This window comes from Anser anser (genome assembly GCF_964211835.1).
Source record: "Anser anser genome assembly, chromosome: 1".
Classification (NCBI taxonomy): Eukaryota; Metazoa; Chordata; class Aves; order Anseriformes; family Anatidae; genus Anser; species Anser anser.
Window position 1 is genome coordinate 132,460,871 of NC_139720.1, and position 27,999 is coordinate 132,488,869.

General features: G+C 38.9%; 1 protein-coding gene across 6 annotated transcripts in view; it reads left to right on the top strand.

Annotated features, from left to right (window-relative positions):
- Positions 1–27,999, top strand: part of ARHGAP6 (Rho GTPase activating protein 6) — a 325,502-nt gene that overhangs the window by 173,794 nt on the left and 123,709 nt on the right. The window contains exon 1 of one of the 6 annotated variants that reach the window (XM_083821916.1): positions 2–27,883. The exons of the other annotated variants lie outside the window; for them this stretch is intronic. Within the exon in view, the coding sequence (XP_083678042.1) occupies positions 27,837–27,883 (47 nt within the window). The 5' untranslated portion in view covers positions 2–27,836. Of the gene's footprint in view, position 1; positions 27,884–27,999 lie in introns of those variants that run through there. 6 annotated transcript variants of the gene reach the window in all.

Consider the following 27,999-nt stretch of genomic DNA (forward strand, 5'->3'; position numbering starts at 1 on the left):
CAGTCTCAGGTCAATTTTGAATCAGTTTTTTTTGTGGGGGTGGAGGGAAGCAATGTTTTTGCAAGTAGTTCAGCCAGTAACTTAAGTCTTGATGAAAACTCAAATTGTAAAGTTATTGGTCTTTTTTTCCTTCCTTAGAGTGCCTTTTACACTGTTATGTCCCATGTAATTATTACAATTGAAAAATGGGTTTTTATCAAATGCCTTTTATCTGTATGTTTTAGTTCTCAATAATTCAGTAATTCTCTTAGGATGCATTTTTCTTTTGACCACGCTTCCCTTCTTGATTTCATTTAAACAGTATGTCCTATAAGTTTCCTTTAAAATCATTGACAATCTATATTGCAAAACTGGAGTTATTTTTGTATGAACTGATACCTTGGTGTATTATATACTACAGAGAATAGCATTAAAGTGTGTTATATTGTGTTATTCCTTTTAAAAGGCAAATCAACGCTTATTTTCTCTCAGGTAGTCAGCGCACAGGTGGAGTTGAACACTAGAGCAAACTGTTGATCTGAAACATACTCTGTCATTTTAGAGCTATTTTGGTTAACTAAAACTCAGAAACAGTGTCCTGCTTAAGCAGGCAGATAAGTTTCTCAAAGTAACCTTTATGCTGCCCCTCCTCCTCTTTTTTTGAGCACATCATTTCCATGGTTTTTAATAAAAAAACAAACATGATCTGTTGAAGCAGAACTTGTTCTTAGCTTTCTTTGTAGTGCTTAATGTGTTTTTGTACATTCAGAGGTAACAGCATTGGAAGTGTGTATGTCCTTGGTTTTAGCAAGTCATCTTGTTTCGGTGACTCATCTTGCTGTTTTCTGTTGTGAAACTTTCTTTTTCCACTAGTAGGTAATACTATTAACATTTCTGTTAAATGAGTAGGATTGATGGTGATCTATTAAGCATGCAAAAGCAAGGGACAGAAGAGGAGGTCTCATTTATTCTGGGATAAGTACCTGCAGTTAATGGAATTATGAGGAATTAATGTCTTGCTATTCATACTCGCTCTCTGATTCCACCTGAACTCGCCTCTAGCTATCTTTGTGGATCCATTTTAAAGTACGTGTGAGTGCAACTTAAGCAGGGTGACCAGAGGAAGGCAACAACACATGCTCTGACTCATTACAGTATGTATTTAGGTATTTAGACAAATGTTGAACTGCAAAGTGCAGTTTCTCCATCGGGCTCCAAATAAGCAGGTAAGAAACAGGCATTTTTGATTGTGTCGATCAGACAAAGTTAATTTTATGCGAGCTTTCTCTTAATGTCCTCAGAGTGTCTGTGGTTGAAGCAAAATTAGGAAAACGAATGTCTCTTTTTGCCTGTCACCCTGTTATAGTTATGCCAGTTGCTGCAGGACCACCAGCTCTTCGGCTGCCCTGCGCCACTGCTTGATGCGCGTTCTGGGCTGGTGTAATGCCTTCATTGTAGAGAAGCTCTGCTGAGACACAAAAAAGGGCTGAAAGATATCCAGTCCACTTGTGAGTAGTTGGTGAATCCAGAGTCCTTTCAACAGACTTCTCAACTAATGACCAGTGGCTTTGTTTTCATTAGTCCTGGAGGCTGCTAGCTCCCGGCTTCAGCTGCAGCTTTGTTCTCTCAGTGTTACTGAAGAACAGCGCTCAGAGATTGAGTTAGAAGTTCTCATAAATTTTCCTGGCTTATAAACATGCCTGCTGACACAGCCACGTGAGCGAAGGCCAAGCCAGAAGGCAGACCTACCTTCCCACCGCCTTAGCCAGCAGCCACGCTCGGAAGAAGAAATTGATTTAGGAAAAGAGAACCTCATAATCACAAGTGTCTGTCTTATGTCTTTCGTGTGTGTATATATATATATTACAATGTGTTGGTTACATATTTGTGTGCATTTTAGTACTGCGTTTGCATATGCTGTTCTGTTATTTCTCCGTTGGTAGTGTTTCACTTGAGGTTGTCAACAAGATGACCAGGCACCCCATTCTCATTGGTCTTTCAATAATGTCAGCGGCATAGCCACCACTCAGGACGGAGAGGGGATCAATCACGTGTTTGTGTCTTGAGGGTGTAACAGAAAGCTTGTCTCTTTTGCTAGAAGATACTTAAGTTAACTTGCTGAAATCGCATTTGGCTATCTGTTTGGAAACGTTCTCTTTATGGGGATTTCTTGTGTTTTGTAAACACGAGAGCTCCTTGCTGCATTCTAATGCAAGGTTGGATTCCTTGACATAGTGGTGACTTCCAGCTGTGGCACTATTTTCAGTGTTTGTTATACTGGCAGCTCACCTGTGAGTTTTGGCCAATTCTATCCTAAAATACTGCTCCTTAAATCTCTTCTCTTTTCAGTGGTAACTTCTGTCTTTCAACAAAAATGATGAAAAACTTGCAGTTTTGATAGCAGCAGAAGTAATTGCATGAGTTCTGTGAATGAAAAATATACCTTTGTGGATAAAAAAAAATAAAAATTAAGATATAAATAAAGCAAGTAACTTATGATAATAACATTGATGCATTTCTGCTCACAGCTATGCTTGTAGAAGAAGGATGCCCCTTTTACAGCATGTAGGCTGGATCTGATGCATGAAAATGATTTATCCAGAAGGTTTCAGGTCATGTAATTATTTTGACAGCCTGTTTTCTAGTGCCTTCTTCTAATGCTTTTGTGCCTCTTCCCTGCTACAAGACCAAAACTGTGCCTGCCACTTGATGTTGTGATGGGGAGAGCCAGCCGTGATCCTACAGGCCACTTCTTAGTCCCCATGTTTTTATATGTATTGGGAGTATTTGGTGGTTTCTGGCTCATGAACAGTTCTCTTCGGCTTATACCCTTATAAATGTATGTAAGTTACTTCTTCTAAAACGACCACTGAAACATGTACTTCCAATCTTAATAACTTGAGCATTGAGGAAAACTGTACAGGAGTAGGGAGGAGAGTAGCTTTTTCTTGAGTTTCTTTTAACGTTCACGTCACCCGTTGCTTCAATACATATCTCCCTCCTGGTTGCAGCAGACTTGCATTCTTTTTACTGCTCGCACTTTACTCTATTTCCTGGAGACTTAGGCTGTTTAGCACTGCAGAGGGACCAGAGGAAATGATCTCTTGACTGAGTCTATTAATTATTGCTCCCCTGAGAATCTGGTTCATCCTCAGAAAGGATGGCAATAGCAAACAGTAAAAGGGCTCTGGAAACAAGCGAGTGCAATTATTACTCATGTTTGGCAAATTAGGGGCCTGATCCTTTTCCCAAAGGTTTCAAAGACGCCTATTCATTCTGTTTTGATGTAATAGTGTCTTATATAAAGAGCATTGGTCTTTGAGGCTGAAATTCTTCGTACTTACTCAAAGCCTGAAAGTGATTTCTTTGGAAGGAAAACATTTGGAAAGTTTAGCAAAATTCCATTTGACCAATATCTAGGAATGTGAGACTGGGGGGGAGGGGACTCCTGGGCCATGGATTCCTGCCCCTTACTGATGCAAAGAGCAGTGCATAATCCCTTACATAAACATGTTGAGCTCTGCCTCAGAAGTAGCTTGTCTTCAATTTACTCCTTCAGCTGGATGACTCTTCCAGAACTCCATGACTGATAGTCATCTTTTCTATCAGCCTGAATATATTCTTGGGGCAACATGATCTTTTAGCTTAAGCTACACTTTTGCTGCCCTGATATTTAACCCAAGTTTTCCCCCATCAATTTGTTTTGGCTGAAGACATGAAGCTTGCTCTTTGCTGTGATGGACATCTTTATCCTGTGCCTCTGCCTCCTTCTTGTGGCTTTATTCAGGTGTGGGCTTCATGTGTAGTGGAAACAAGGGACTGCCTGGGAGAGCAGGGTGGCGGGAGCACCTATCGTGGCCTGAAGTCAATGAGGAGTTGTCCTCGGTCCCACTCTCTCCCTGACCCAGCTATAAATGGAGCCTGAGCCTAGCAGGAAAAAAGAAAGGAAAAGGGCAAAGTGTTGATGAGTGAGAATGATGGGTTCAGCAGAGGAGATCCTGTTGCTGTTGTGTCTGGAGGGGGCTGCAGCTTGAGCATCCTCCTGCTCCGCGGCACCTCCCTGCCCCTGCACCAGTCCCACTGGCAGGGGCCAGAGGCTGCGAAACTCCTGGTGCGAGCAGCTCGTATATAGGAAATAAAGCAAACTTCAGTCCCCTTCCTCTCCCTAATTCATGTGCTTCGCTGGTGCTATGCTTTCTGTTTTGCCAAACTTGATAAAAGGAAAAAAATTAGGATTAAAGAGGCACAGAACAGTACATGCTATTTAAAGAAAATCTGTTGCAAACTGAGTTAATTCAAAAATTGCATACATTATCCATTTGTATTGGCTTTATTGCTCTCTTACGTGGCTGCAGTTGAGACTTTAAATCATTATCTTTGTGCTATGCCATTGCCCTTGGTGCTGTGTGCACTCACCGGGGATATGTTGCATTTTCTGTGGGAAATGGAATTTATACTTGTAAAATTTTAAGGATGATGTTACGTTAAGTAAAAGATTGGTTTGTTGGTGGTTTTTGCATTTCATGAATCTGAATGGGGAAGAAGAGGAACAGATCTTTGTATGCCTCATTGTTGAAAGTGTAAGTGTTCCGGCTCTCTCCTACATCTTTTTCCCCAAGGCTTTAAAGTTTTAGGAGCACTTAGCAAAATGTTCAAAGGAAATGAATGGCAATATGGTTTTAAGTAGAGCATAAGGCAATTTGAAATAGTGACTCATGCAAAGTGTTAATAAATATAACTGTACTGAGATTCCTTACAGCTGCATTTGTTACACTACAAAGGTAAGAGGTGTTTCTGAAACGCCAAATCAAGATTAAGACTTCAGACTTTGTCCATCTGTATGTATCTGTCTTCAGTAGATAAGAATCATCTGTTAGATTGATTGGATCTCCCTGAAAAAATTGTCAGATAATTAGCCACAAACTGAAGAAGTCTTTAAAAACCTTGGTGAAGTTGCTGAAGTTTTCAAGTTTTCTGTCATTAGGGAGTACTCTAAAAATGGATTCTGAATGAATTCTGCATGACATAAAACAACAATTTTCACTGTGCTTCCCAACCTGTTCATGAGGTACCCAAATGGCATGGAGGTGGTGAGATTATCCCACTTCCTAGGGGCCTGGAAGGCCTTATAGTTGATCATGTGGAGCAAAGACCTAGTTACTCTCTAATGTTCTGCATAATTCCAGGACAGGTTTAATTTTTAGGTAGTCCTGTGTGGTGCCAATTAATTTGATGATCCTTGTTGTGTCCCTTCCAACTCATGATATTCTGTGATGCTAAGACATCAGGTGCAGTGGGATGGTGTTAGGCGTCTGCTCTGAAGTCCTAATGCCAAGTTCAGACTTGGTCTAAAAGCCTTTATGTCACTAGGGAAGGAAATACTACTGGGAGATACATGTGGATGGGAAACTTTTATTTCTTGGAGAAGATACTATTAATAATGGTAGATATTTCTGGATGTAATAGTCTACATATTTCTTCTCCTAGTAGTTATTGAATGAAAAGATTACTCTGTTTCAGGCTTAGCTTTTGTACATAGGAATGACCTTGTAGAAGAGCTGTCTGTGAAAACAGTCCTGGAATAAATGCTCACCATTTAATTCATTTCAAATAGAAGAGTGAACAAAACACTTAGCAGAAGTTAAGGGAATAATTAATTTAATTAACTAAGCTAAAGAGATAAGGGAGTGAAACATGGGGGAGACTTTAATAAATAAATAAATAAAGCAAAGTCCCCAAACTGTCTGAACCATACAGAAAATGTCTTATTGGAGGTGTAAATGTAGGATTAACCCTTTGAGAATAAAGGGTAAGTAGAGATGCTGCAAAACAAGTTCTGGCTTGAAGGTGAAAGGCTTCTGTAACAGTTATCAAAAGTCAGGCTGAGTTCTTTACAGGGGAAACTGATACAAATAAAAGAGGCTCCTCATATTTAAAAATAAAGTAAGCAAACGAACAAAGACTGAGATGAAGCCACAGTGCCTTGAAGATGTGGTAAGGTGTAGTATACCTTAAAAACAATCTAGATATGGCCTCAAAACTAGACATGTTTTCTACCTCCACTCTGTAGTTATGTTGGAAGTGCTATACTAAAACCAAGATAACTTGTATAAGTGAGTGCCTGGAAAAATAGAATCTTTGATTTATTATAAAACTTAAGTGTGTGATCTTCCTGGATCTTGAGAACTATGATATCCATCCCTACATGACTATAGAATACCACGAAGTCAGAAGTCCTGTGTATGAATTCTTTCCCTTAAGTATATTGATTATTCTTCTAAAATATAATATTTCTCTCTGCAAATATTGGTTGGTTGTGTCATTATACATCATCTCAAAATACAGTAAGGGTCTGACACACAATTTAAAATCTAATCTCAATGCTGTTTGATAGATCAGTCATTACAGAGCTGCTCACATACGACTGAAGAATACCAAATACAGTTCTGAGCATTGAGAAGAAGCAAAAGTGTGTCTCAGGCACCTGTAGATTATTCTGACATCAGTTGTGTGAAAGGCTTTTGAAAAAGAAAGTCATTATTAAAGACAATGAATAATGAAGAATGGAAGATGAGAGAAAAACGAAGCACAATTTTACCATAGCCATGTAGTACCAGAATATTTTGATGGTTGTCTTTAATGGTTGTTGCATTTCTGAGAAGTGTGTGTATTTTGTTCTTTTCTCAACACAGGCCTTGGAGGGTATATCAGGTGTCAGATTTTCAGTAAAGGAAGGGAAATGTTTATACCGTTGCTTAGGGCACTGCTACAGTGTCATGGGGGATCTGAGTACATTTCTAAAGCCCCATGTTCAGAAAGATAAATTCATGTCTGGAGGAACTGTAAGAAAACACTTACGGAAATAGAGGTACTATGATCTTGAGGACTGGAAGGGAGTAACTTCGCTTCGCCTAGCAAAAGGAAAGATGAGGAGGGTGTGATTATTGTCAGTGAATACATCAACGGAATAAACAGAAAAGAAAGAAAAAGAACACTTTTTTTCAGCCAAAGCACAGCAATGGCAATGAATGAATCATAAGCTAGGCATAAATAAACTCAGGTTAGAAGTTAGGAGGCTTCTGCTCTGGAAGCAGGGTAGTTTCTGGATAACCTCTCCGTCAGACTGTGCTCTCCATCCTGTTCTGCATGAGTCCTCATGTTCTCTCATCACAAATGTTATCTGGAATAAAAAACATCTATTCCAGCCAAAACTGGTGGGGTCCGCAAAAAGCATTGGTTTTCACAGAATAATTTTAGATTTAAAAGATTTGCACTGTGGTTTCTGCATGTAAGGACTACTAGCATTGTGTATATCTATCTGTTCAAAGGCTCCTATTTCGCTCTGAGTAAATGAAAAATAGAGCCTTGTGTAACCATGGAGACAAAATGTGCTGGAGGGCATAAAAACTGGAGAAAAAAATATATATTTTCATCTCTATACTTTTCTATTGAGTGGAGTGTATTTACAATGTGTGCAGATCACTTTGAGACGTAAAATCCTATGTAGCAATTGGTCTTCTGGGCTTTAAAGTGTATCGATGTTATGAGGGCAGGAAATGTGGAACTTACGCAAACCAAGTTTGGTAGTTAAGTGCATTAAATAAAATGAATGAGCTTTAGTGTCACTGGGACAAAAAATAGCTTGTAATTTTAGTGCAATCAGTAGTCCAATTCTATTTTCCCCACTTTTTTTTCCCACACACCATTTATAAGGCACTTTTTTTTAAATTTAAAAGTTTCTGCAGAGTGGAAGAAATGTCCCCCCAGTCATCCCTTCCCCTCTGGTGAGGAGTGGGATGGGCTTTTGTCCCCATGTGTATGAGTGCAGAGTGTAGTTTGATTCTTGTACAGGGACAGAGAAGAGCCCTGGGAAGTGCTAGCAACCCAGTCCAGCAAATATCTGAGTTGTTTTTTTTTTTTAAAGGCAGAAGCTATGCAGCCTTAAAAGGACTTGTTTAAATTTTTGTGTGTGCGTGCTGAATATGTCAAGTTTGTAAGGAGCTAGTGATTCTTGCATCCTTTTAAAGTGAAAATTATAGAATACTTCACATAATGTTTCTCACCAAAATGCAGATTCTCTCACTTGCTGCAAGGAATATCATAAAACTGAATTTAGTGAGAAAGAGCATGTGGACTGTTTTCATAATTTGCCACTTAAAAATGGATTGGGAGATCAGGAACTGCTGGCTTCTAACAACCTTGACATAGTGCATTCAGAAGGAACCCCCTCACCCTGCGAACCTAAACAAGTCCTTTTAAGGCTATATATGAGAAGCATAGCTAATAGCTAAGGATATAGGTGCTATATAAATCATTAAATAAGTGAATTAAATGATAGGTGAAGCACTGGAATGAAAAAGAAACCAGAAATGGCAGCAGAAGTGCAATGCTCCATGGAAATTAGCCAGAGGTTTGATGAGTTTCACAGCTTCTTTGCCTTAACATTGGTTCAGAATGTTGGGGAGTATGTTGTGTAATCCTATTGTACAGCCATAGGCGAGCCAGGCTGTTAGAGAAGGATCTGAAGAGGGTTTTAAAAACACTCAATAATTGGCTTCCAAATCATGCCTCGCTTCCCTTCCAGCAGGCACTGTGCTTGGCTGGCTGGCACCGGGGCCAACACCAGTCCTGATCCATGGATGGCTCTGGTATAAAATGTGTGTTGGGTTGATGGACAAGAGTTGTGTGGCTTTGTGATCTAATACAACAGTCTTTTCTTTTTTTCCTATTCTAAACTTTATTAATTTAGGCTTTATCGTGGGTTTACTGCAGTATCACTTAAATTAGCAAAACATTAAAATCTGTTAATGCGTCTTCTCATCTCTGAAACTCCTCTGGAATGGCCTTGGCTTAGCTGAGGCTGCTTTGCAGCAGAGGTATCAGGCTGTGAGCTGTGATCTGGCTATGAGTGAATGTAATGCAGTAAATTCTATCCTGATAAAATTTTTGGCATTGCTCCTGTTACATGTGGAACTTTTAAAACATATTTGGTTTCTGTGTGGCTCGGAGTGTATGTCTGTCTGCAAAGCACTGATCCTAATCCCTTTAACACAAATGGGAGTTGTTTCTTCTCTCACTGGCATCAGCTGAAGAAGTCTTTGGATTTTTTTTTCCCCCTCTCTCCAGACATTGCTGGGCTGTCAGATGCTCCAGCACCACTTAAGCATTCTCAGGTGTCTGTCTCATTTGACCTCTGGAAATGGCTTTATTACTAGACTTTCAATGCTGTCTAACTGTGCATTGACTTCATTTGTAATCATCATGACATGGAGGGTAGAACAACCTTAGCTATTTTATAGGATTTCCACAGTGTTTTATTAGTAACAATTATTAATGTGGCACAAGTGTGCAGACAGTACAGGATGCAACTAAATCCAGCTTTGGATAAATGCTTTCCAAACTTGAGTTCATCCTCTTTACCTCAGTTAGTAAGGGACATGAGGCTGGCTGAAGACATAGATTCATGCCATCTTTTCATGTTGTCTTCTCTTTGACAATGAATAAGCCTCCTTTAACTCAACGGGTGATGCTGTTCTGGCATGAATGAAAGTAGCGTACAACATGCAGTTGAGTACACAGTTCACCATTTCAGCAAATATAAAACCCTTTCTGCAGGAGAACATAGCCAGGAGACCTTGAGTTGTAACAAAACTTTCATACAAACGTATCCTGGTAAGAGGGCAAGGCCAGAGACTTGATTAGGGCAGTGCTGTTCCCAGTTGAGTTTTGGGGTCAGATAGATGCCAATATTTGTGGGTTTCAAATGGAGTTGCCCCTCAACTCCAAAGGAAAATTACCACTGCTCTGGAGGAATTTCGAGGCAGTGAGATTAGCATAAGCTACTCATAGAAAATAATGGTCTTCCTTATCTTTATTGTTTTGTGACTTCAGAAAACGTCAGTTCTTATTTTGAGAATTGTTTTCTTTGATTTGCAGTAAAAGACCAGAACTGTTTCCTTGGATTCCTTCCCTAGCCACAGTTTCAGGCAACTTCACATTCAGATTTGAATTGAAGTTATTTTGAGTCAGCCCCAACATTGGCATAAAATAGTAAAATAAAACCTAAATTTGATGGATTTATTTTAAATTGAAATTAGCTTATTAATTTCTTGAATAGTTTGGTAATGAGTTACTCAGGCAAATGTTTTTGCTACATTCTTTTTTTTTTTTTTGGTAGCCTAAAGGAGATCTCTTGCTTTTGGCAGTGATTTTCATTGGCCACATATAGATGAAGTATGAGTGTGCAGCCAGCACACTTTAAGTTGCATAAAGAAAAAGTGTGTGCTATCAGTTTACATTATAAAGAAATTTGTTTTCATAATAACTTTGAATATTCTATTGGGTATACTTTTTTTATCTTGATAGGTACTTTTTATTTCAGCAATGTTCTAATTAGCATGTTAATACCCTCTAAAATCATTTGGGGAAAATAGCACGATATACTAATTTGTTTTCTAAATGATATTTTGCCACTTACATTTTTCTCAGCAGGATGGTAAGCTACTGTAGATAAAAGTTGCTGTTTATCTGACAGCAGAAGTTTTATGGTTTTAAAATAGTTTTTCCTTCCTCTGGAAAGGGTGGAGAATGAAAGTAATAACTTGCTCAAGTCTACTGATAAGCTTCAATGAATGGCACTGTCAGCTTAATAATCACATTTCTCTATGTGCGTCCCTGCCAGTTTTAAACGTACTGTCTAATATGACTTGTATCAGAAAAACATGGGGAGATATTTTTTTCGTTTATTTATTTGTGGTATTGTTTTTTTGCTGTGTGTCTTTTTTTTTTGTTTACTTTGTTTTTAAAGGCACCTCTGGAGATTGCATAGTCCAGTCTCCTGCTAAGAGCAGGGTATGCTGCAGCAGGTTGCTCAGTGCTGTGTCTAGTTGGGTTTTGGTTATCTTCAGTGGTGGAAAGTCCATAGTCCTTTTGGGCAACCTGTTCCAGTGTTTGATAACCCTCAGTTGTTTTTTTTAAAAAAAAAAAAAAAAGAATTCCAGGTGTTTCAGTCTGTGCCCATTGCCTCTTGTCTTCTCACTGGTGTCCAGTGAGAAGAGTTTGGCTCTGTCTGTACTTCCCTGCACCAGGTATTTCTGCATGTTGATAAGAACCACTGAGCCTTCTTTTCTCTCAGTCTCTCAGCCTGCCCTTGTATGAGATGCTTCAGTCCATTAATCATCTTCATGGCCCTTTGCTGGTCTCTCTTGTATAAGGGAGCCCATAACTGGCCCTATCACTGCAGATGTGTCTCACCCAGGCTGAGTAGAGGGGGAAGGACCTTTGTACAAAGGTCCTAAGGACTATAGGCAATCTGCATAACCCATTAACTTATGTACCATTTGGCATCTGTGGCTGGCTTGTAGGCCTCATGTTGATTACTTGACATAACTGCAGTGATCTGCTAGAAAGCATGGTCCCAGGGTTGAAGTTGGTACTGTGGACTGAGTTTGTGCATGTGATGTGGATAAGAATAAGCCTTGTCCTGAACTGAGCTGTTTTTATCCTGGCTGGATTCGTGCGTTACCTGATGCCAAGAAGTGAGCTGGTATCCAAACTGTTTTGACACAGAGAGAATAGGTCTCATTATCAAAATTCAGTGTAAGGGTTTATAGGTGCAAGTGTTTTCTCTTTAAAGTGTGGATCTTTCACTCATATTAAGGAAATGGAAAAAAAATAATTATAAAATTTTGTTTGTAAAACACCAAAAATGAGTAAGATTCAGGAGCAGACTCCGTAGCTCTATCTACTCCTAGCTCCCTTTTTTAGTTGTGCTAGATTTCAGCTCAACACAATGTATTTCATGTTTATGAAATAAAGGGAGCTGAAAAACTTTATGCATGTTTCAAGGCCAAGGAATCCTGCATGCAGACGTAAAAGACATCTTGTGAAATCTTTATCAAACTGGATTAATGTTCTGAAACAAAAGCAAGGAAATCAAAGGTTGTTTCCAACATTTTCTTTGCAACTTTTCATCATGATGCTTTTAAAACAGCATTAAATATTTCTTTCAATTGGCTGCAAAGATGCATTTCTAACTTCCTAAATGCAAAAGACTATCAAAATTATACTCCTGTTATTCCAGTCAATGTTTTTCTTCTTCTCAGTAAGCAAAACTTCTATTATCCATATAATGCTAATACATTAAATAGTTAATTGCTTTAATAGGTGGATGCTTAAAAGTACTGAAGCCCTGAAACTCAAGCTTGAAGTGAAAGTTGTCAAGAACAATTCAGTTATTTTTCCAGTTGTACAACCTTTTATCAATTATAAAAACAGCTAATATTACTACACTATTTGGAGCCAAAGTGATTAAATAAATACACAAGTCCTGTGTATTTTTTCTCCCTTACTTGCTTCCAGCAGATAGTTTTATCTCATAGCAGCACTTAAACAACATTTAAAAGATTTAGTCATTTTTAGGCTTACAATGGTACTGTAGTCCTGAAAAATGCATGTTGTCCTGAGTTTGGTCAATGCAAAGACCCAAACAGTTTCTTGTTTTGCTTCAAATGTTCACCAAAATAGTGAAGAGTTAAACTTGCCTCTTGCTATTTATCAATAGGTGGTCTAACACAGTAGCAACTGGATAAGGAATTGGAAAAAAGAAATTTCCAAGTTTATGCACTTAGAATTATAAATATTTAATAACTTCTGGAAACTAGCAGATTGAACTCCACATGCTTTTTGGACCAAAATGAGATTTAGAAAGTATTTATATTGGTAGTAAATTCACAAGTAAAACTGGTAGTGTCTCCTAACCACAGACTACTGTGATGAGTTGTGTACCTAAAGTAGCTGAGATAAAACCAACTGGACTAACCACTGCCACTCAGTGAAAGTGAAGAAGGAGCAGAGTGTTGAGCCTTTCAGCAGAAAAGGGGAAAGAGTCCTTTCTTTTTTTCCCCTCTCATCTTGGATGTTCCTCAGAACCAGCCTATTAGCCAGATCCTCTGTTTTATAGGCTGAGGTGCTTTATCATCTCTTTGTAGCCCTGTTCTGGGCTGTGAATGTATGCCTTTGGAAATGCACAAGAGAAAGGAATGTGCCAGTGCTGTATATGCTGATGTAGAAAGATTAATGATTTAGGGGACTCTGTTTCCCAACAGTGGCAGCTTCTACTTAGGCTGAGCAGTATTAGGCTTACGTAACGTTCACAAAGTTGTTGGACTGAACTCCTAGCACTCATTAGTCCTCTACAGAGGAGACTGTATGAGAACTGGACTGAGCTAAGTACCTGTGTGTGAAGCCTGGTCATAAATATATAGATATATGAAATAAGGACGTTTTGGAGGAGAATAATTTCATTCTTGTTCCCCTTTCAAAGTTTCTGTTCCTACTGCAAGGTTTTCCCTGTTGCTGTCCAGTGTGTGAGGGAGGGTTGTTTCTGATGAGCAGGCTTCACATTTCTTGTTACTGTTAAAATATTAGGCCCTTGGATACCTAGCTATCTTCCTCTTTTGCAGTCCTCTGGCCCCTTAGCTCTTCTGGAGTTCAGGACAGCTCTTGACATCTCTGGCTCCTTGCAAGATCCTTGGAAGAGCACAGAGATGTTCTTCATAGCTGAGGCAGTAGCCTCAGTAGCTTAAATATTTACTTAGCGTTTGTCTTCATTTGTTTCTGTCGCTTAGTGCTCACCGAATGTGCAGAATACCTTTCAGGAAGTTGTCTTCACTCATAGGATGGAGAACTCTGCTCATGTGGTTCTCCCTACACGTTAACCTGATCTCTTATTTAATCTTAAGAGCTAGGACTTAATGATGAGCTTTCCATTTGGGAAAGAATGAGTTTCTAGTCAACTATCAGTAGCTAGCCTTGTCACATTGTTAATGTTTGGGGAGGCATTAGTGGTTTGTTATAGAATGAAATGTTCACTACTAAACGCAAGTATCCCACTGTATATGCAGAAGTTCACTGAGGCTGATTTGTTGCAGTACCACCGCCCTTTTTGAATTTGGAACGAGGAGGATCTGTGGTCTGTCCCTTGTGGGACTGCTGCCTAGAGCCAGCGGCTGTGTTCTAGAGCCCACCTTTTCACCAGAAGAATGAAATTGATATTAATGGTGACCTATCAACTCCACAATTGTCTCCCTACAGAAGACTTTATAACTCTCTTTTCCCGGCTGTTCGCTCAGTGTCTCAGTCAAGGTGACCAAGGCTGATTTGCCACAGGCACAAAAGCCTCTTTACTCTGGCAATGTATGTGATTATTCTTACGTTGGATGTATTTATAACTAACAGGACTGGACTCCATGTATTAGTAGTATGTGAAAGAAAGGCTATTCTAAGTTATGGCAATTAAATCATCTAGATGGCAGAAGTTGCTACATTTTTTATTTTATTTTTAATTCAGATGCTGCTTTAAGAATCACTTCTTCCCTGGTAATGTTGAGAATTAAGGCATGGGGCATTTTGAGGGGTAGCAGTGTTCTTTATATGTGTGATAAATGCCCAAATACGTGTCACTCTACTTGCATATTGCTTGCCTATAATAAGGATTGGAGGAGTAATTTCTTGATGATAAATTTTTGAGGCTGGACCCAGCACAATAGGAGCCCATTATAAGTGTACTATGGCAATATACATTTTTGTTAGGGTAACAAACTGCAGGGTTGTTCTGAAAAGGAAGAATGTTTTTTGTTTTTGACGTATTTGTGACCCTGGGTACAGAGATTATCTTAAATGACGACAGAGACTATCACTATCTGTGATGTATTTTCTGTCAGGCATTATTACAGTATCTGCTTCTGATTCTCCATTGCTCACAATATTCTTAGAAGCTGCAAAGCAACTTTTACCATCTCACACATCCATGTTTTCTATAGTAAAGTTGTTGGAGCCCACCCTTTTGTCCACTTTACATCGGACTTTGAGAAGATAACACTGAGAACAGTCATGTCAGGAAAGAAAATAAGTTTTTGAGATCAGATCTTAGAACAACTTATCTGAAGGATCCTTGCTGTACCGAGTTTTTATGTGTAATAAGAAATGTTTCTGTGTATATTGACCTGGTGGTGTCCAGCAAGAATCTATCTGGGGTGAGCAGCACGTGCCTGACCTGCCCGTGGGCCAAGGAGGATTATTTTCCCTCAGTAAGAAGAGGAGGCTGTGTGACAGCTCAGTGTCACACCGAGGAGAAACTCATGCAGGAAGTGTTCATGCGCTCCCAGGATATGTAGGGCTGTTGATGTAATTGGTTTATGCTGAGAGAAAAACTTTTATTAGAGTGTAGTAGGACAGTAAACCACAATCAAAACAGTTACATTCGTACACAATGTTAAGAAGCTCATTTAATCCTCAGGCAAGTTTCAGAGGTCAGGTCCTTTCATCCCATTCCTTTGTGTTGGCAGAAGCCCAGCAGCAAGAGTAAGCTCTGTCCTCGCTGTTTAATCCTCCTCCAGACAGCCTCCCAAACCAGAAGTTGTTCTGTCTCAGCCTTATTATCTCCCTGGGCCTGGTGAATGCACACACAGGGAAGCTATGTGGATTGAGTTTAATGCTAGAAATGTGTGTTGCTTAACCATCTTTGAGAGGAACCGTTGAAGACCCATTCCCCTCAGGCCCACAGTCTCCTCTCACCTGGCCCGATGTGAAAGCTAGGACATGCAGTCTGCCGCACTCGGCAAGATACGAGGGGAGATGTTTCAAAAGAGGTAGAGTCAGGGGCATCCTACACAAGCAAGAGGCTAGAGGGCTGATTTCCCGGTGTTTTGGATTTAAAGGGAAGATGAGACTTGGTATGCGGAGAAAATGGCAGCATGTGGTATGTAAGGGCAAATGGGAAGTGGGGAATGAGCTGAGAGACAAGAACGAGAAGGACTCAGTCTGAAAGCTGTTTCTCTTGCTCAAGAGAAATTCAGGCGACCTCCTTTGATACTGGTTGAGGAGAGCTGAGAGATGACCACTAGCTTATTTAGGCCAGCAATGTCAGAAGTGCTTTGTAAATTGTTTGTCTTCTGCCTGACTTTAAAGATGTTCTTCATGCTTGTTGCTCAGCGACTTGAGAAATGAGAGAACAATTGTGAAAATTTGGCTACATATTAGTCATGGAGTTTTCATGGACAGGGAAGAAGAAAGCGTTTCCTTTAATAACACTTGCATCTCTTCAGAATAATTACGATCATGCACCCAACTGCCCAGTTATGTTCCTTGTGAATGCGACATTCAAAATATTTACTTGAGCTGCTACCTCGGAATTTTCTCATGGACCTTCTGGGCTATGGGGACTAGCAGCTGCTGTGGTATCTGAGGGCGAAGTCGTCTTGCTGCCAGGTGGGGTAGTTGTGGGGAGTCTCCATGTCATCCTGAACTTTCTGTTCCAAGGAGTTTATTTAACTCTCGTCAATTATTTATGATAGTCAAGCCAGCTGTTATGGTAAAGTCACATTACTCTGTGTGTGTATAGCTGAAAAGATACCAAGAACTGTGCAGATTGAAAAGGTAAAGATTTATTCAAAGACAGGGCACTGCTCTAATTTCCCAGAATACACACAGTCAGAGAGTTTTTTTTTTTTTCTGACACGCCATATAACTTCTGAAGCCTCAAATTAAGGGAGAACCCTAGGAGAAAAGGGATTAAACTTTTAGTTGCTCTGAACTACTTACAGTGCATCTCTGTCACATTGTTTACAATGAGTCAAAACTATTTAATTTTTAGTCTCCTTCATTAAAAAAAAAAAAAGCAGCTATCAGACAAGGAAGATTGCACAAGGTTAAAAAAACACAAACAAGGCTCTTAGAGAGGTTTCACAGACTCTGTCTCAGAAGATTTTGTTATGTAATATCATGGATGTGTAATGGAAAATTCAGGAGAACATGTAATGTAAAAATTGTGGTTGTCACTTACAATATCATTCCTTTACATTTATCTGGCTATGTAAAGCAGTTAAGAGCGATAGAAAATTTGACTATGAAGATCCCTGGTAGGTAAGTGACAGTGAGAAAAACTGCTTTTCCTGAAGAATTTACATTTTTGAAATGTGAGAAAGTTGCAATGAAACAAACCCAAATGTTAGTTTGCTGCAAATCAGCTGTTAAGTAGTTACCGTCTATTACAAATGCTCTTGCTCCATGATACGTGAAAAATCAAGGGTGAACTGTTTCATATTCACTGTGGGGAATGCAGTGTGAACATCGGCTTCTCAGCTGCAGTCTTACCACAGAGCTTACCCTGTGGCAATGCTCCAGTAGCTGTCTTGTCTACACTTACTTCAAGCTAAGAAGAAATCAGACAACACTTACTGAATGCTATTTTGTAAGAAGAGTAAAATCGGGGAAAGCAATGTACTTGGGGGGTTAGTTGAGAGTTTAATGTATGTGATTTCAAAGTTATTGTCCCTTTCTGTTAGTATATTGCTAGTATCTAGTATGGGTGTAGAGGAAGTGAGGAAGAAAAAGGAAAGCACGTCAGAGAGAATCAAGAAGAATAAAAGGAGGAAACTGGGAGAGGAGAATGTAGAGCCCATCCAGGCAGATTAGGTGGATTAGAAGAGAAGTTTTTCAAGGAAATTTTCAAGGAAAGGGACAAGATCAATGAGGAGCAGGTCAGACGATGCCTGAGAAGATCCCCGAATAAGCAGTGGAGCAAATGGGTCATGTTTTCATAGATGACCATGAGATTTTGTAGATCAAGGAGTCTATCTTGATTGAATGGAAAAAGTGCATAATGGTTCGTTATGGTGATAAAGGTTGTGGGTTATATTGTTCATCTTTATCTACCGTGGAAGTAGTTACATAAGCGGTTTTGGACTATCAGCAGTAAAGATTAAGATAAAATTCTGTGGGACTGAACTCAGCGTGTGTAGTACCACAGGCTTCACTAGAGTATTTCTAGTCTTAAGTTTTCAGTATTTTACTAATCAAACCTATAGCGTGAAATATACCTAAAGACCTCTTTTAAAAAGCTTTTGCTGTAAGATGTGCAGCCTTATAAGGATTGCTTATTTGACATTTAAAATTATAAATATTCTAGTTTATGGTTTAAAATATGGATCCAAAAAATAACAATTGTTAACTTTCTATAAAGAATTATGACGAATCTTAATTTTCAGTTGTCTGAACTCACCGTACATTGGACTTCTTTAAACTAAGGTGGACTATCCCATCCCAAGGATAATGTAACATGTAAGGAGAATTGGGTATTCTCCCTTTTCTTTTACTGTCTGGCTTGTTGTAGCACACCACTTCTCAGTAGTTTGAGTTTCTTTTTTTTTTTTTAACTGAGCAAAGAATGTCTGGCATCAGTTTATTTTCTTCAGTTATTAAAGATCAACAGCCTTCTTTATTATTGTTTTGCTAGATGATGCATGCGAGTGACTTTGAGAAGTGGTAAGGCTGGGATTCTCTAAAGCATTAGAACAGCAGTCACTCCAAGCTAAACAAAGATCTACCATTTCTGCCCTGCTGGGTGAAGGTTAGCTAAGTTTAAGATTCCTGTTGCTGGATATCTTCTTTCATTAATAGTGAAGCTGTCAGACGTTAGTGAAATAAGTACATATCTTTATAAAGTTTTCTGTAATCCTTCCTCAAGTTCACATCAATGTGCCATATATTTATGAGTAGTGCTTATGGAAAGTTAGTAAATATTCATATTAGCTTGTATGCAGAGTGAAAGAAAAAAATGCGGACCAAATGAATTTATATGGATACCTATGTGGCCATCTTTTTTTTTTTTTTTTGGTGGATTTATTGAGCACCAGGTAATAGAAGGGAAATGAAGTTATTGGAGTTTATACTTTGTTAGAAGAACATGAGAGAAACTTTCCTGGGCTGTATTCTCTCTTGAAATAGCTATAATAGTCTTTTATATATTTTAAACCCTGTAATAGACATGTTTTCCAGAAGCATTCATTTTTAAAATATTCTTGGAAACTCATCAGTCCAATTAAGGTAGCTGATATGTTGTTCTTTCTCTTCACACTCTTTCATCCTATTTTCTTGGTAATCTCTGGACAGGTTAAGATAAGCACTTATCTAGAGTTTATTAAAAAATAAATTTAAGTAAAACTTTTTTTATTTTTTTCATATAAGTGTCTGTATTTTCCAGACAAGTCACTTTTTAAAAAGTTATTTTTCTTGTTTTCTTTGAAAGCTTCTAATAGGTCATGGCTTGGAGACGCTTCATCCTTGTCTTGTCTGTGCCAAATTCAACAGCAAGCAAAAAAAAAAAAAAGACATGATTAAGGATTTTGTAAGCCACAGTGAGATACTGGAGATTGATGGGAAAATTTGTTAATAAATTAAATTCCATCTATTTATACCACCATAGTGTGAGAAGTGGAAAAACTTGTTTCTTTGAAATTGCAAAGCATTGCATATTCTATGGTGGTGTTCTTTTAACTTATTTTGCCTCTACTTTTTTTTTAATTGCAACTTTTCAGCTGAACTGTGAAGTGGGGTGAGTGATGTAATATGCAAGATAAGGAGAGAGAAGGAAAACACTTAAAGAATATTTTATATCCTTGTACAACACTTCTGTTCCAGTAGAAAATAGTAAAATATTTAATAAAGCAAAGTGGAAGAAAGTTGGAAATAAGTTCATAACAGGGAGACTTGACTTTAAAAACTTGAAATATTTGCACTTGATAATTTGTCTTTCATGGTTGCCAATACAATTATATTCAGTAATTCCAGTCCTTTCTCAATACATTATGTTGTGAAAAAGCAATTAGTTGAAAGACCTAAACTGGTACAGAAAAGCTATTCAGCTTAAACTGGTAAATGTCATCCAGGCATAGAGTGAAAAATCACACTTGAATTGTAAATGGTTCCCATGTGTATAAATAAAAAGAGAAAAATTGTTCTTAATTCAAATTTCATGTCACATTAATAAAAAAAAAAAAATCAGCTGAGTAACTGCATTGGGAAGTACTTTTAAGATGAATAAATTGCAATCTGTTGCTTACCATAAGTGTTCTGTTTTATTTAGTTGTTTCATATTGATTCCTTCTTATTTTGTGAGTGGTTAAGGTTAGGGTTTTTTTTCAAATCCTGCATTGTGGTTAAGGGCTTTTTAACTTGCTTTGTGGTTTTTATTACTGGCATTTTTGGATCTTCTGCTGTCCCTTATGTGTTTTACGAAGACACTAAGTACTATGTCAGTGCTTAGTTGCTTGCCTTGAAACCCTCCTGAAGTCTACTGTGGAATGAATCCATGATTGTGAATAAACCAGCCATCCTCAGATGTTTGTCACGGGTTTAGGATGCATCCCAGTAGTTTGGGCAGACTCCACCTGTTTCCGATGTCCCACTTGTCTCAGCAGCACTCGCACTGTTCCTCCCACCCTTCTGGAGGTACAGGTGGACTTCATGGGAGAAGGGCAGTCAGGTTTCTCTTCATCCTTCTCGTCCGGAAGGTCAGGAGCTATCTGGTACTGTCATGGGGCAGGACAAGGAGCTCGTGGCTGCGTAGGCATTACAGTGGCGGCTGGGAGAGCGGGGTGGGATGTCGTGCGTGGCCGTGATGCTGAGGAGCACCTCACCTCCTGGGCAAGCACCCTGAACACACAGCTCTGCCGCAGCCAGCCTCCTGCGTGCTTGTCCAAATTTCGCAATTTCCGCGTTGGCCCTTGTATCCTGATAAGGGGTACAGGCAGAGAGCTGGCATGATACGAGCCTCTTCTCAATGGTTTTAGTCATTTAGCTGTGAAATAATGTGGGTTAGGACACTCACAGCTGACGGCTTTCACAATCATCAGCGTGCTGAGCAAGCAGCTGCTGAAACCAGCCGGCAAGCACCAGCAGCAGATGTAACTCCGCTTAGTTCTTGTACTTCCCGGTGGGATGCCGTAGGTTCGCTTGCGAAAGTTGAGTACTTAAGAGTGAAATGTCAGGACTGACCTTCCTTCTTGCAAACCTGACACTTGAAACTTATTTTTTCCCAGTTGCTGAATGCGTTGGCTTTTACCGAAGTTAATGAGTATCGCATGCACTCAGCTTTCCTGAAAGAATTGGATTTTAATTGAAAAAGAAGCTGGTTGGCTCGGACATGAGCAACTATCAAAGTTCAGTTGCTGCAGGTGGCTTTCTGAGCTTGCTTTCTCCTCCAGCTTACCCAAGTATTTTCTACACTTCTTTGTTGAATGGATTTTTTTACGCTTGTCACCATGTAAAGTATGCATATCTTAAGTGTATTAACATGTATTGCTATGGAAATACTAGTTTTTCTCCTATGTTGCTGCTGCTCATGGTTCTAAGATGCTTTTATGAAGGATTACCATAATAAATAAGTCATAAGGAAATCGTTTATGAATGCTCTGACTTACGCTAATTAAATATGTGAGGGTTAGTTTAACTTTTATTTGTAAATGGAAACTATTTTTCTTTGCCGTTGGAGACTCCGAGCAGCTGAAGGAACTGCAAACAGACTCCTCAGGATGAAAGTAGTAAAAACAGCTCTGCTCGGGCTTTTCTCCATGGTTCCGTGTGGGAAACATGACGTCCTTCTCATCAGATAGTGGGAATGTTTTCTTCTGCTGGCCTGAGTCACTTGTGGGGAATGTCAAGATTAATGCACGAGATGGATTTTCTCACTGCTTTCCTTTCTATTGCAAAAATGGAAATTTGCTTGCCTTTGAACTTTCCTCTTGTTTCCAGCAAAACTTTAGGTACCCCGAGCATTTTGCCTGAGATTCGAACCCATTTGGTGTGTGTCTCTTTCAGACTTGGCTTTTTTAGAGAACAACAATTAATCTCTCTCTGTTTGCTTTGGTGCATTTGGAGAGCTGCTACAATATACAGGAAAACATTCTGTTCTCACAGAGCTGTGAATAGGTATGTTTAATTTATCAGAGATCCATGGACATACGGTATCGATGTAATTCAATTTTGTTCATCTTCAGAATAATATTAATTATCTGTAATATGTAACAACAGCTGTTCTGCAATGACATTTATATTTAGTGCTAGATTATCTGTACAGATTACACCTACTTTCTTCTTTCCTAGTTAAACATTAAGAATTGTTGAAATAATTATTCCTAACTATTAAAATTAAAGGGGGGGGGGTCGAAGGGAGGAAAAGGATGCCTTCCTAGATTACTCCTGGTAAGCACCAGTGTCTACAGCTTGAATCTTGTCAAAGGCTCAGTGCTGGCAGCAGGCCAGTTTTTGATGTACTTGATTTCTCTGTGATCCCACTGAATCTGAGCTAAAAGACTGAAGACTCTGCCTGAAATGGATAACTAGCTGTTGAGGTACCTTTAGTAAAATCAGTAAGACAGAAATGAGTAACTGTTCCTATGGGCAATACACCTTTTTTTTATATCTTTTTAAGATTTAGCACACATGGTTCAAAGCATAAGCAGCGGGTGTACCAAGGGCTTTTCCTCTGTAGCCTGCAGAGAGCAATCAGAGCATCCCCCCCATGCTGTGCCTAAAGGAGCAGGAGCAGAGTGCCAGGTATCTTCCTTCACACATTGGTGCAGGCCCTAGCATTAGCAGCTCTGTCCTGCTAAAACCATCCCTGCCGCTTACAAGGATGCGAGGGAAATGCCTGGGTTTCCTCCTAGCCTTTCTGTACCCACGCTCTTTTCCTCAGGGAAGGAGAGAAAGTGGTGTTCAGGTGATAACACTGACACTGGGCCAACCGTGCCTGCATTTGAGTAATAGGAAATCAGTCCAGTAAAGCTAGTAGGAAGAAACAGAGATGTTTCAAATAAGTATGCACAGAACTTCTGCATGTAGCAGGTAGCACTGGTGTGCATCATGTGGCTGTGTGCCTGCTAATGCCTGCTGATTGCATTCTCCTTGATTCTTGTGTGGGCGGAGAAGCAATTATTCCAATCAAGGATATCTGAAATTAATAAAGATAATTTCCATTTTAGATTAGGTTATTTTTTTCAGAGAGGCTTATTTGCTGTGAACACGTGTAAAATTCTACTCCGTTGCTGTCACTGAAATTTCTACCACTTTCTTTATAAACGAAAGATAGAAGTTGGATCAGGGTTCCTGTAATTTTAAGGAGTAGAGATTATCTTAGAGCAAATGTCCCATTCTGCTCCTAGGGATTATGATTTTCCTTTGTGATGAGCAGATCATGGGGAGAAAAAAAAAAGTAACATCAAAACTTTTGAAAGTATGTAATTTCATTGAATCAGTGGGAAGGTCTAATTAGTAATTGAAAAGATAATTAAAATTTGACATGCTGCTAAGTTTTGTGTATGTTCTTACTCTTTCAATAGTACATTTTTTTTAATTATTCGTTACTCTTTGTGCTCTCTTTGACTCCCCCCACCCCTCCTGCCTGCCTTCATCTGATCGCTCATTTCAGCACTCCTTAGTTTCTAATGCCTTCAGTTTTTTCTTCCTTGTTGCCTGTTTCTTTCTTTGGTCTCTTTGTTTACATTTTCTACTTTTCCTTCATAGCCATCAGACTCTGACTTTGCTTTCCTAGTCAATATCATATTGGGTACTCATTAGTTGCCTGTGACTTGTTCCTTTCAGGCTTTCAGCACACACTTCTGCAATTCATGATCCTTCATGTGTTTCTTCCATGTTTTATTAGAACCAAGATTGGTCATTATTCCTATTTACCAACATAATTTTCTGAGACCCTGCTATAGTTAAGCAGACACAAAGCCAAGCATATGTTTCAGTGTGCATAACAAGGACAGAAATGAATTAAAAATGTGAAAGATAGAATCTTACTGAATTTGCCAACATTTCTCTTATCTCCGAGTCAATTTGAGTTTTCTATTTAGATGAACTTGTTATTCCTGATTATTCGTATTTGTGTTTAGATCATCCTCTTTCTGATTTTGTTCATATTAATACATTACCAATTTATGACTTGTTCTCTGATTGATGAGAAAGTCCAGATAATATGAGTGAAAAGTCTTTTTAGTTTAAATGGAAGTGAAATCGTCTTTGTAGGACTAATAGAAAATATCTGAAGCGCCATACATCTTCTAACAAGCCAACACGTTAGATTAAGCTGAAGAGGAAACAGAGTGAACCTCAAACTGCAAAGGGCTTCCTGAGCATTTGAGTCCTTCTTCAAAGGCATCTGTTTTATTTATAGCATGCATTACCTAAGTACACGTCTAAGCAAACGACAAAAAGGAATCAGAGTCACAGGAGTATAGAAACATACTTAAAATCTAGCATGAAAACCTTCACACAGATTTCAACCCATGTCATAAACGTTGCTGTAAGATGTGGAGAAGACAAAGGAAAAAGCCCTGAGTTTTGAACTGTGCACTCAGTCAGTGAGTGGGCTCCACAAGAGGTTGGTGATGGACTTCTGCCTCTGCAAATGGTTCTCTTTTGACCTTTGGGACTAAATTGAAATAGGGAGGGAGGCGTCAAACTGCAAAGCCATAACGCAGCCTTTTCAAATACTTGGCATTTTCTGGAGGGCAATATGTAGCCTTGACTGTGTGCCTAACCTCGGAGTGCAATGGAAAGGAAAAAGCAGGTGCCATAGCAGAGGCCTGCCAGCGTGCCAGGCAGAGCCACTTGAGACCCAGAAAACTCAGGTTCACCATTCTCCAGTGTGACCTGGCAGGCGGTTCAAACTCCAGGTTCTTGGAAAAGCTACAAGACACTAGATTAAAGAACACTCTGAGACAGGAGACCTCCTCATCTGTCTTAAACCTACACACACACACCCCAAATGTATTCCTACATCTGTTGTGGCCATCAGGCTCTTCTATAAAAGAGACGCCTATTTCCATGTTCCTGAATTACAGCATGCATACCTCTCTGTCCTGTAAGCATACAGCCTTTTGGAAAGCCTGTGTAGGCTTAAGTGGCCTAAATTTAAAAGCCTATAATCAGCCCCTTTTAGGCATCTAACCCAAACTCTTTGCCTTTGCCTTTCCACATGCAAATTGGAGCAATTGCTGAGAGCTAGGGACTTCACAGGAACATGGGTGGGTTCCCTCTGCTCTCTGTAGATTCAATATGCTATGTATATTGCCACAAACTAGTCATAGCTGATTTGTCTTAACTAGTCACATCTCAAATGTTGTAATTCCCATTTGATTTCTAACACTTAGCACAGAAAAGAGCAGAGAAGCTCATTTTTAAAATAAAATCAAGCCTATTCATTCTTCATGCTCTCTAAACTGAGCAAGAAGGTTTACCTTCTTCTGATTTTCTTTTTACAGGATCTGCTTGAACAACCACACTGGTATTTCTTAGTCTGAACTTTTTCACACCATTAATGTGACTTTTTCGAGGTCTTGCACCCTCTTATTCACTTAATTATGGCAACATGGCATTAAGCCCGTCAATAGCAATTACCCCTCTATCACTAATCTTCCTTGTTTTTTACTATGCAAAATCTTTATCCAGAGAAAGTAGACCTATTCTTCAGGGAAAACAGCAACTCTACCACTTTTTATGGAGTGCTTCATTTTAAATATGTAAAACAAACAAACAAACAAAACCAAAACAAACTAATTACTGTGGAAAAAGTCAAGTCACCAAAAATCAGAATGTGTTTGTGGCTTTACTAAGTAGTGATTGCACCTGCAAAATAAATGCCTTCAGGAACAATATGAGAAAATTGGTAAGTGTGAAGGTAAAACAAATGACTGTGGTATTATACCTGCTAACTGTCTACTGAAGGGTTGATGTGAGCTTCCGGTAGACAAGGTTGTCTTCCTGTGCATATACAACAGGGAGAGAAGCTTATGGGGTGCTGCTTCCTATATTAGGGTGCTGTAGCAACCACATCCTACTGAGTAGCTGCAACTTGTTCACTTGTTTCTTTGTTTGTTTATTTTTGTTGTTATTTGTTAGGTTTTTTTCTTATTATTTAATTTGTCTTACTGACTAGGGATCATTTAAATGTGGCATCAAAGTCACTTTGGGGATTCAGCTTTCTGAATTATCATCTTGAATGATGTAAAGGCAAAGCCAAGTTTCTCAGCAGTGAGTATTGGTTTTGGGTACCTCAGTTTTGGGATGACCAGCTCAAGCCACTGTTTGTGGTTTGGTTTGGTTGGGTTTTGAGGGATGGGACCTCATCAGCAACCCACCTCAAAGAGCTTCACCAAGTGAATATTTGTAAGACAATTTTGAGGCACAATGTTTGTGTGAAAATACATACTTCATGTCAGCTGCCATAGAGAGCAAGATTATTATTTTGCTCGTTTCTGGAGTCTTACTTACAAGATTTGGAAAGGGGACCACCAGAAGCAGCTCATGCTGTGTCTCCAAAGCAGCAAGCTCTTTTGTTGAATGAGGAACTAGAACAGTCTGATTTTTGAAGTCACACAAGCATTTCCTGTAGAGATGCAGAAATGCATTAAGTATAGCAAACACCAATTTTGTCCAGGTCTCTGATACTGAAACATTTGCTCAGAAGGAAATTTGACTATTTTGCTCTTATGTTTGAGAAACTGAAGTAGGATGCACTTAAGTATTTTTATTATTTATAATGGTATTTTTTTTCTGGGTTGTGTAAACTCATAGTAAGGAACTAAATTTACATCCACAGCCATTTTTCCGTGTTACACATTGCTACGTATTAAAGCTATTTGTCAGATGAGTGTTGATTTGAACGGGCTAATTCTCTTACTCAGAGTAGCCCTGCTTATGCTAAAGCTGTGCCTTAGCTTCAGGAAACACGCTATAATTAAATGTCAATAGAAATCATTAACTCAGCAGTAGCTCAAGTGCTGTATTGTGGTGAGACCTTGGTTTCTTCTATGCCAAGATTTGAGCTAGTTCGAGCAACGCTAAACTTATCCTGAATTTACAGGAACATGACAGATCATAATCTAGTTGTTGTGTATTGGAATACTACCCTGAAAAATAAGAGTATTGTTCACTTTTTTATAATTACGCTGTTTTTATTGCTAATAGAATATGCTTCATATGTAGTTGTGAGTGTAGGTGTGAGTGTAGTCCTGTGGGAGCTGGAAGGTTAATATCAGGTGAAGTTAAAAACATCAGCAAAAACACCAGAGAGGCAAAAGTCTGTGTCCAATTTGTGAAGAATATACAGCATTATTGCATGCATAGTATGAATGGGAAAAATCCCTGATTTGTAGATTCAATAGGGTGTGTATATTCCTAAAATTACTTACAGTTGTTTTTTTTCTCAGTAAGAAAACAAATCCTCTCATTCTCAAGCTACATTTCAAGAGATGATTGTAAAGTCATTTTATTTTTCTCTTTTTCTTTAATCCTCTTATCCTCAACATTTAACTGTAGGAATAGTCTTGAATCTAAACAGTACCCTTTAAATTTTTTACTTGGATTTAGTATTATTGAATAATAAAAAATAATGCATGGTATTCCCAGTCATTAGGAAACAAGCTTCAGTATTGCAAGCTGCAGTGTAACTTGTTTGCTGAAGATTCTGTTATGCATCTGCTTGGTTACTCAATAAGGATATTTATTCTAATGCATAAAACAGGTGGTAAGTGAAGTAAGGATCTTATATAGAAAAATCTTTGCATTGCTATTTATCTATTTCAGAATAACAGGAGCTGCACGTTACTCACTGTTTGTTCTTCTGAAAGATTCAGAAGCACTCTCTAAGAGTTCAATACTAGAAACAATAAATTCATATTCATCAGCTCCATTGTGCAAAATTGTACAGATATGGCAGTTAAAATAATACGACAGTGCTGAGCAATTTGCTTCTAATTTGCTTAACTGAGAATGGGATTCAGTCCTCATGTTCTGAGTGCCTTTCAATCTGGTATATATATGATTAATGTCGGTGAGTCACTTTTGATGGGAATTTTCTCTTTCCTAACACAACGAGATAGGGAGACTTTCCGCCCCTCCCACCACCAGTTTAAAAGCACTGCGAAAGACAGAAGGAGGTAATTCTTCGGTTTTTCAGGGTTGTACACTGTTAGAGGAAGTGAGGATATAACCAATTCATTGGCAATTGCTGCATGAGTACCTGCAAACCAACTAGGACAGCTGAGACTGGGATAAAAGTGTAAGTAGTTGATTATTCACTTGGGAAACCAACTATTCTCACTGCTTATTTAAAATCTGAATTTAGCTGGGAAGACTAGTTCAGAAGAGGAGGAAAAAGATTCGTGAAGGAAATAA